The following is a 10,855-nucleotide window of genomic DNA, read 5'->3' on the forward strand; positions in this document are numbered from 1 at the left end:
ATCACTCTTGCTCAATCTTCATAACAAAAAGAGGGACAGATTGTCAGGAAATCCCATACACCCTGAGAGGGGAGGGGGTGAGAGAGAATAATAAAAACATTGGGACACATAGAGACAGGCGTCTATGTGTTAATAATGCGGCAGGGTTGGTGCAAGGGCCTGTAAATAAAACGGCTTTGCAATAACCAATGTTCCTGATGCTAAAATGGTGAAATCCACTGTTTACTGCAGCTCTATAAAAAAAAAACATCATACTGTCATAATCTTCTATTCTGCATTTATTGTGACAAAGATAACATCAGTTCTCATGAGCAAAAACCCCGTGTAAACGTTGGAGGGGAGGAGTTACATCACAGATCACAGCTGGCTCGCTAATCCCTGTGCACGTCACTCTAATCCAGATTGAGATTTTCCTTCCTCTTTTTCTGACTTCACTGTCACTCAAACACCTACCTACAATAGAATAAAACTATAGTTCTCTGCAGCCAATGAAACACATCTTAAACAGAGAGAGTGAGTATGTCTTTTAAAATCACTGATGTATAATATTGAATGGTTCTAATTAAAAACCCTTTTGAAATATTTAGGTAAATAAATAAACTGCATAATTATTACCCAGTATTGTCAGCACCAACATTTCAAATATTCATCAAACATTTTTAGCAAATTGGAATTATTGTAAATATCTAAATATAGATTTCATAAACTGTTATTTTAAGCATCAAGAATGTATTTTGTTTAAAGCGTTTAAAGTTGTTGGTCTGTATGATCAATCTAATCACCTTTAATGTATTCAATCATTAGGAAATCTTTCTTTAATTGGTCATTTCTGTATTTGTAATAAGCTGAATTAATGCAGTTATTTGTTAGAAGTAGTTGGTAACTTATTTTGATTACTGCTTTTCTGAATATGAGCAGCTCCATCTGCAGAAATAGCCTACTTTTTGCTATTTTTCTCACTCTGTAACAGCACTGTACCTGCCTTCTGTTTAGCAGCACCTGTGCTCTTCCTCCCCAGTCCTCATCATCACTTCTGCATATTCTGTGTTGTTTAACCTGCAGATTAACCATGTTGTCATGTTGTTGGTTTCCCACCAACATCACAGGTTTTGCCTTTTTGCGGCTCTAAAATAACTCCTCAAAGAGCTTTTTGATGATCTGCTACTGTTTGTTTTAGCAGCACATTGTGCTCTGCTTGGCATTACATATTGACGTATTACACTCTTACCAGGTGGAAGAAAAAGTAGTTGCTATCAAAGATGTACATTTTCTTGTTAACATGCATTAAATGACTGCAGCATCAAAAGTATAGATATTTGACTTTGTGAATTGATTTTAGAGCCTATTGTTCTTGTATGTGAGGTGTCCATATTTTAGTATCAGTATGTTTATGTGTTGTTTAGAAGTGAGAAATTCCAAGTGAGAGATGAAATGCAGGTGTAACGCTGTCCATGCATGACAGTTGAGAGCCCTGCTGCTACCATTAGCCGAACTTGCTATCACCACTCCCACCTCTATTCCACCAAAAGCGGCCATTCAACCAATCAGGGACTCTGCTTTAGGAAATGAGTAACTGTTGCTGCTAACTTTTTACTAATTGTGTCGAGACTGGAAAACAATGGTAAAGGAAAGGTGGGTGACTGAGGGCTGCTCAGTGTCTGGGTTTGATTCCCAGCACGGGGTCTTTCTGCAAGGAGTTTGCATGTCTTCCCTGAGCATGCGTTGGTTCTCTCTGGGTACTCTGGCTTCCTCCCACAGTCCAAAAACATGACTGTTAGGTTGATTGGCTTAGTTGTGAGTGTGTGTGAATGGTTGTTTGTCGTGTTTGTCTCTGTGTTGCCCTGCGATGGACAGGCAACCTGTCCAGGGTGTACCCCACTTCTTGCCTGTGGACAGCTGGAGATAGGCACCAGCACCACTCGCAACCCCAATTGGGACAAGCATGTCAGAAAATGGATGGATGGTGGGTGACTGCTAGGGGGGTAAATCATGGCGATTCGATTCAGTATCAATTTCCGCACTCAAGAATACACCACGATAAGATTCGATTAATTGGTTGATTTTTTTTTTTTTTTTTACCTAACAGGCTGTTCTGGGAATTATGTTCTGGAAATTTTCAAATGTTTAAAATTTGAAAAATAAATCAATGAAAGCTGTAATATCGTTATGGATTTAATTTGAGAAACAGCAGCAAAAAACATAAGTAGCAAAGTTTTACTCCACCCACTTCACTGAACAATAATAATGCCTCAGTGTTATAGATTCTAAAAGGTCTTGCATCAAAAAATACTGCAAGTGGAAAGAGGGTAGTGGCTAAAGGAAGTGAGGTAGGAGGGCAAAATAGGTTTAGTGCCACCGCAGCACGGGAGTCAGAATTACGTCAAGGAGCAAATAGATAAAAATAGAGCAGAGGAAAAAAAAAACATGAATCGATACTCTTGCAGACGCGTCGATGCAACGGATCGTCGGCTGTTGGGTCCACGCATCGATACAAAAAGATTATTATTTACACCCCTAGTAATTGCTAATGTTGCTAATGCTACATCTACATGAACCTGCAAACAAATTCTTGTGCATACCCTCAGGAGAGAAAAATGGTATGAAAGGGGTCCAATTGACTTCTATTTAAATTTTGTTCTTGGAAAATTGATTAAACATTACTTTAAAGGCAATTCTGGAAAGATGGTAAAATACCAGATTATGACACCTTTAACCAAAGATGGTCAATCAGTCCTCGTTACAGTTGTTTAAAATCATAGACTTTTTATACATACGTATACTTCAATTCCATTCAATTCAGTTTATTTGTATAGCGCCAATTCACAACGTGTCATCTCAAGGCACTTTACAGAGACAATCCCTCACACCAAGCATGCTTGTAGCGACAGTGGAGAGGAAAAACTCCCTTATAAAAGAAGGAAACCTCAAGATTTACTTAGAGTTTTAGATAATTAATTCTAATTTGATATTTCTTGTTCTCTGGGACATAAATGACCCTGAATCCCAATAACTCTGGTTTGGGACGCAGCTATGGATTAGAGGAGCTGTTTGAATCCTTCTCACCTTGCAGTTTTTCCACCAGTACTTGTTCTTGAGTTTGGCGGCGCTGCTCTCAAACTGAGAGGCTCCAGCCTGCAGGGCGTCGGCCCGATCGTCTAGTTCTGACAGCTTCTGGTCCCTCTCTAAGACTTTGTCCACATTCACACGCATTATATCCACCACCTGAGGGATGAAAACACCACTTAGTTAAGACTGAGCTTATTTCCACAGAAAAAAGCAAGTAAATACAACACACACTCTGATTTTTATTAATCCTCTGAATTCCACTTTTGCCATTAATATGGATTTAATCAGTGTTTTTAAAATAGACTATCTGGGTTCTCGTTATAAGCAAAAAGAGAACACTGACATATTCATCAAAAGTGTTTCGGCTCACACTTGTTTCCTCACCTCATCCACCTGCGCCTGAGTCTGCTGAAGTCGCCTGTTGCTCGTTAGGTTGGGGGCAGGAGCTGGAGGCCCTCCATCTCCTTCTGGGCCCCCAGGGGCTCCCGGAGTACCTGCTGCATCTGGAGTTGACCTGCGGTGAAAAAGTGATCAGAGAAGCGTTTTCTTAAATAAGCCATTTTAGGAATATGGAACCTAAAAAGTTTTTTTCGATGATCTCTTTGAACAAACAAATGGCCTTTGAACAGATGTATGTCTGTACATCATAACAGCAGTCAGCTGTTATATTCAAACACAGCCCAACTAATAAAGCATGTATGAAGTGGAGTGGATGGCGTTCAATGAGTTAATAATGTAGTAATAATGTCATAAGTTTGGGTTTTTATTGACTGTTTCACCAAGCAGATAAATCATAATCTTAGTTTGGTGTTGATTAAATGAGTCAAATACAAGTATAACGGTGTGAGAAAACATTGTAGACCCCCAAACCTTTTTTTCCTCAACTGAAGGTGATGTTAATTGCATGATATTAATTGCATATTAAATTCATTTTATAACAAGAAACAAATCTACTTCAATTGGTTTTGGAAAACAAGATTCACTGAACTGGTTGAAATGTTTTGGAGCCTCTTTTATTAATCATCCAACTTCTTTAATCTATAGCTCTGCAAACCATGTAAATTGATTGTTCATTAAAATGATATGCTGATTATTTTAATGTCCAAAAATATATATAAAGAAATGCAATAAGATACAATCACTGTAAAAATGGAAAAGAAGACTTCACACTCTCCCTCCACTCAAGCCTAATTGGACACGTCCATCTGCACATAACAAAAAATATTTTCAATTCTTCTGGTCTCCAAACTAAGGACCTTAATTTAATTAATTTCCATCCATTTGTGACCCACTGGTGTGGGTAGTGATGGTGGGACTGGGAGTCGGGTGTATGCACAAAGGGGGCCGATGCCTCTCCAGCAGGTAGTGGGTAAAAAGTGGTGCATACATTACACTGGGGCACGCCCTGGACTGGGGCACGCCCTGGACTGGGACACGCCCTAGACTGGGGCACGCCCTGGACCGGGGCACGCCCTGGACCGGGGCACGCCCTGGACTGGGGCACGCCCTGGACCGGGGCATGCCCTGGACTGGGACACGCCGAGTTACAAAATCATCACATGATCCCAAACAGACACATATGAAAAAAAAAATTGGGCACACTCATAATAAAACATTTCAAAGGGAACAATTAAACTAACTGGCATGCTTTTTGGAGCCTTGATAGCATCTGGAAATATCTGATGCATCACAAAGAGAAACAGCCAAACTGATATTGAAGGATTCAAATGTAGGAGCCTCTAGTCAATGCATTTTCAATCATTGGTAGTTTTAGCTAGTTCATTATGAGCCATGTTTATTGGATTATTGGACAAACAATTTATCATTCATCAACTTATCTGATTGGAGAAAATCCCTTTTTGTTTCCTATAAGTTGATCAAATAAATCGGCGAATTTGGAAAAAAAGACTAACAAAAAATCTGCTTCTTTTATGCATAAATTCCTCATCTGCAACATGTTATTCATAGACATTAGATCTATGAATTGATTGATTACTATGAGGAATTTTTTTTTTCCAAAAGTCCAAAAAAGTATTATTAACATGTTTTTATTTTGATGGATTGTTTAAAACAAGAAAAATATGTATGATTAATTAAATAAATCTGATTCTTTGTAAGTAAAGTGTTAAATTAAGGACTTTCTTAAAAATGATTTAGAATTAATATAGTAATAAATCAGCAATTTATCAGAAGCAAAAACAATTAATCAAAAATCAAGTTCTATAAAAACGTGGTTGATTCATTTGGGTTTTTTGTTGACATAATCAATAGAAGCAAAGTAGATTCTTATTCAGGATAAATTATGTTAGTGGGGAGGTTTTTAAACTTTCGGAGAGAAAGAACAGAGCAGAATGCCACTGAGCAGCAGTTGCTGCCATGCACTAACAGTCAGGCTTGTTTTTCAAAGGCAAAATGGAGAAAGATTAATGCAGCAGCAGCAGCAGCCTGTCTGATGGAGATCTACATGCAGGAATTAAAACTGTCATCCCCTCCCCCAAAGGAGTCTGACATTCAGCTTAACAATTGATTTTTTTGTTTTATTCTTTTATTATTTTACAGAAAAGTTATTATTTCTAGATCTGATGTTTTGCTTCTTTTGTAGTTGTGTCTAAGCCCTTAATTGTTTTATTTAAAGGCAGCAGAGTTTAGCAGCATTCTGGAGCTTTTCCTGATCACAGCTGATGAATAGTTTTTTTAGGTGAGTCAGCCGGTGAGTCACAGTCCGACTCCTGCAGGGACAAAGTGCTGCAGCCCAGAAATTTCCAGATGACTGGAAATTAGTTTAGAAAAAAAGAAATCACCAAAACTAAGTTAATTAAGAGAAAATTTAGATTTTTAACCCACAGTTTATACATTGGCTGGATTTACTAAAGCAAACTGAACTAAATCAATTATTTCAGTTAATAGAAGTTGGATAGACATAAATATTATAGGTTTAAATTTAAACAGAAGAGAATAAAACATCAACAAACTCACATTTCAGTGGCAGGACGATGAGGATTATCTGAGAGGCAGAGGGTGAGGAAGGGTGAGGATGAGGAGAGCTCAGAGAGGATGAGCCCACTTCTGTCTAATTTTTAAAAAGGTGGATCAGTTCCGTTATTTTTCCGCGCTGATGTCTTATTTCACCTTTTCTTTTGATCCAGAAGGAAGAACAGCGCAAATAAAAGAAACTAAAATCAGGATGTCACCCAGAAGCCCCGCCCCTAAAAGCGCGTGCACACAAACAGACGCACACAGTGTCCCCATTAAAATGCAGGAACAGTTTAATATGTTAAATATATTCCTGCTATTCAGTTTTGTATGTTATGAAGTTAATATTTCATTCATTGAGTGATTTCAATGAAAAAGCAAAAAAAAATATTTGGTTAAAACTTCATTATTGTGGGGAAAAACAAACAAACAAACAAACAAAAAAAACCGCTCAATTCTGGAGCATGTATTTACTCTTCTAACCACTAGAGGTCGCATGAAAACATTATTGACAATTGCAGCCTAATATTGGAATACTAATTTTTTAAAAGAGGTTTTTAAAGCATAAAACAAAAGTGTGATTATAGTTATATCACTAAAATAAAGTTGAAATGTTTCTCAGGTTAAACTGAACCTGATATGATCCATAATGTTTGTTAAGTGTTATGAATAAATAATAAGGCTGACACTGATTTTTTTATTTTAAAAAGTAAGTAAGTCTTCAATAACTGGCTAAATGACAGGCTTTAGCTGTCTGTTGTATTTTTTTTATGAAATGAAAATAAAAAGTTTATATTTAGAATAAAAAATATACTAATTCTCAGCATCAACCTCTGCTGCTTATCAAGTATTATTTTTTTTTAAAGTTATACTTTCTTTTTAGTCAGAAACAAGAGAACTATGTCAGTTCAGTAGCTAAATAAAAAAAAAGGTTAATTGTTTGGTGTTGGAAATTAGGAAAGACAAGAAAGCCTTTTTTCAGGATACATTTTTTATTTTTTTTAAAAAGAGATAAACAATCCCAGTTATCAAATCAGGAACCCAAATTAGAATACAATCATAGGTCATGATAATTAAGCTGAAATGCAATTAATTCAAATGGAATTTAAGTAGAATTTTTTTTTCCTATGAAGCAATAAAAATAATGCAACGTAATTTCATAAAACATTTGAAGAGAAATGACATTTCAATAAACCAGTAAACTTCCTGTGTTTATGCTATATTTAGCTTTAGTTGGATTTGGTCAACTCAATTTTGATTTGACCGACCAGTGAGGAGCAGACAGACATAAAACATCAAGATACACCTGCAAGCCCCGATTAGAGAAAAGTTTTTGCTTGGAGTTGTTTGTGTCCTCATTAATGTTTTTGATATAAATTTGTTTTTCATTTTGGTGATCAGGTTATAATAAAAACATTTATGTCATCAAAGTCTTTACATCACTATAAAAAGCTTAGAAAAAAAAGTCAGATTTTGAGCTTCTCATTTCAATTTTTTAACTCTTACAAACAGGTGAAGCAGGTATTTGCTGCCTTATCAAGAACATTCGATTCCTTCTTGGCAGTCTGCTCTTTCAGGGAAGGAGGAAGGTATCAGCCAATCACAGCCAGAAATGCTTAAAATCAGAATTAGTCTGTTCATTATATTTTCAATGAGAAAAATGGTGGAAACTTTTATTCCCTAAACCACATTCCTAGCACTGATAGAAACAAAAAAAAAAAGGTACTTTAGACAAAATAACACTATAGAGAGCAAAAAATAAAGAAATGTAATCATATAAAATAAATTAAATAAAAATACAATCAAAAGTTAAAAAAAAAAAATGATAATTTTAATTCCCACTCAGTATGTTATTATAAGAACTCCTTGATAAAACAGCAACATAAGGTTTAAGAAACTCCAGCACATTTAAAGCACAGAAAAAAAACTTTTTTAGGATGAAAGCAGTAAAGCCTGATGCTTCTCAGAAGTTGTGTTGAGAAGGAAGATCTGTGGTTCTGCAGCGACGACAGCCGGCGACCTGGAGAAAGGAGAAGGTCTTCTACTGAAAACATCAGAGGTGTGAACTGTTTACCTGAACAGACCTAAGCAGGCGTCTTAACATCTAAATGAGTGATGGCTGTGGAAAGCGCCCAGCAGTGCTGGTTGAAGTAAGCCCATCAAACATGGCTTCACGTTCCGCTCGGCTCGCTGCGTGATGTGTTGACACAGCAGCAGCAGCAGCAGCAGCAGCAGCTCTTTCTTCTCTTATTGATCTGCTGTGAAGTTGTTGGTTTGCAGCTCCTGACCTCCAGCATTTTGTTCAGCAAATTAGACTGTGTGAAAAGGAAGCAATTCCAGTTAAATCACTATTGGAGCAAAAATATGGATCTGATGCTAAATCAGTGCTCCTAGTGGGATATGTTAATGTTTGTTGTTTTTAATGAACTGTTAATAGTGACAGTACATCATATTTTGACAGATAGCGGATAAAAAATGTTGTTATGCCTGCAAGAAGTTAGAAAGTAATTCTCGCTTATTCTCACAGTGAGAAATACTGGTATCTGAGAAGTCTTCCTTTAATTTATTGGAGATTCTTCTGTGACTCTTAGGCCTCTATAGACCATGGATGCATCATTAAATTGCTGGGAATGTACATGTTTCTCACAAAATGGACAGTTTCTTTCACAGAAGTTTGATTTAATTAGAAGTATTGTTTACGTTTTCCTTTTAGTTTTTTGAGAAGTGTGTTTCTCTTCAGCTCAATGTGTGGCATTTTCAGGCCACTGAGGGTCAATTTCCCTCATTTCTGGGTCTGACTTTGGCATCTGCTTCCTGATAATCAGTGATCTTAAATTGGAGAGAAGGGAGCTCTGAAGGAGTTTGGATATTTTCATTTTAGTTCAGCTCTTTTTTCACCACAATCGACTGAAGTAAAGGCTGCACCACATCTGCAGAAGCTCAAACCTGTCTTTTGTTCACACTCCCTCCTAGCATCTCTGCAGAAAAACAAAACTAACAGAGTTCTTTTCTTGAAAAAAGACTCACCTTAAAATACAAAGCAAATATCAATAATCCTCAGAGAATCATGGCCACAGATATGGAAGAGCTTCTTCCATACTTACCCAGGTCACCTTTGGCTGTAAACCCAACAGAACTGTATTATCTGCAGAAGCAGCAGATCAGGTCCTGAGGTTTCCAAAGCATGCCTCCCTCCTCGCCACAACTATCAACATCATAAATATAAATTATAAGAAGAAAGTTTGGATAAATCCAAACAGCAGCCCATACTACCATTATTCCCTCCTTTAACGGTATTCTAATGATATAAGCTCTATAGATCCATAAAACTGAATTAAAAGGACATAAAATACACATCTAAATAAATTCCGTTAACAAATAATCTTAATGGTGCTTTATTTACTAATTATTTTGAAAAATGAGAACAAAGAAACACTCAAACCTGTGTTTTGGTCTCGCTGTTCTTCTGTCAGAGATGCATAAACACTAAATTGTAAAATGCCTTGAGATGACATGTGTTGTGAATTGGTGCTATATAAATAAACTGATTTGAATTGAACTTTATAACTGTTTCCCTAGAAACCGTTTGGATAAAAAAATTAGACAGAACAGTCCTTGAATTATCAGAGTTGCACCAGACGGGCTGATTTGGAGAGCCAGAGTGTAACTCCGGCATAACAACAGAAACACTATCAGTGAAATGAACGGGTTTTCAGGTCTATACAGGCTTTTCTGGCAGGAGTTGATCTGGTTCAAACCACTTTTACACTTTTATGGAAAACAAGCTAATTTAGGGCGCAGATGTGAAGAAAGACGATAGGAAGAAGTGACATGGACCTAGCCAATGTATTCTCCAACTGAACAGTGATGCATCACAGATGGCATATTAATCTGTTCCCACTATCAATGGGAAACTAAAAGGCCTCGACCCCCTAAACCTAACAGGCAGAATAAATGCATCAAAACCAAATGTTAAAATTAAGTCATAAGTTTATCAGGATTCTGATGTGTTGGTAGAAATAAAGCTGATCTGATTGCGGGTAGGTACCAGGTAAAATCTTTATTTCTACGGTGAACAGATTCTGTCACAGCAAACAAGGACACATTTTTAACCAATTCATTCAATCTTGTTATGATCAAACTCAAAAAATACAGAAAATCATTAAAAATAACATAACCCCCCCAACCGACACCAGCATTCTTTTTCAACTCAAAATTCCTCTCGCTTCTCAACCTTTTCCTCACATGCTTTTATCTCTCTGTTCAGATTAAACTCGCAGCAGAAATTCATCTTCAGATTATCAGCATTTAATCTGAAACACTTTCGTTTTTTTTTAATCTTTTCTTTGACTTACTAATGATTCACTTTGTAAAACTTGCAGCTTTGCAGTCCATGCCTCATCATGAAATAAAGGGATCTGCAGATCCGGTTTGCATTATGAAAGAAATTTGACAATTTTGCTACATTCAAGTCTAAAAAAAGATCTTTAAAAAAAAATTATTCTGGTTTAAGTGAAGAGGATAAAATTAAATAAAACCATCTGAGTATCTTGACTATAGAATAAAAAAAACAACAACAAACAAGTAAATAAACAAAAATCTGCTTATATATAAATTACAGATAAAACTTTGATCACTTCTAGGAAACTATTCTTACTAAAACGAACCAATCTTGACTCCAGCTTTATTATTAGAAAAAAAAAAAACTGAATAATTGAAAACAAAAGAATTGGAGTCTTTGAATCCACACAAAGTAAAACTAAAATAAATTTCAGCAACATTTACATCATCAGACACAAAGCTAGCAGCATTAACA

At 36.4% G+C, this 10,855-nt stretch overlaps 1 protein-coding gene across 1 annotated transcript in view; it reads right to left on the bottom strand.

Moving 5' to 3' along the window:
* LOC107086112 (vesicle-associated membrane protein 2-like) overlaps positions 1 to 6,239 on the bottom strand; it is a 13,898-nt gene extending 7,659 nt beyond the window's left edge. The window contains exons 1-3 of the mRNA XM_015376861.1: positions 6,043 to 6,239; positions 3,451 to 3,580; positions 3,064 to 3,222 (exon numbers count right to left, since the gene is read on the bottom strand). Of these exons, the coding sequence (XP_015232347.1) occupies positions 3,064 to 3,222; positions 3,451 to 3,580; positions 6,043 to 6,044 (291 nt within the window). The 5' untranslated portion in view covers positions 6,045 to 6,239. The remainder of the gene's footprint in view (positions 1 to 3,063; positions 3,223 to 3,450; positions 3,581 to 6,042) is intronic.
* Between the last annotated feature and the right edge of the window lie 4,616 nt (positions 6,240 to 10,855).

Source organism: Cyprinodon variegatus, unplaced genomic scaffold (genome assembly GCF_000732505.1).
Source record: "Cyprinodon variegatus isolate N-32 unplaced genomic scaffold, C_variegatus-1.0 Scaffold143, whole genome shotgun sequence".
Lineage (NCBI taxonomy): Eukaryota > Metazoa > Chordata > Actinopteri > Cyprinodontiformes > Cyprinodontidae > Cyprinodon > Cyprinodon variegatus.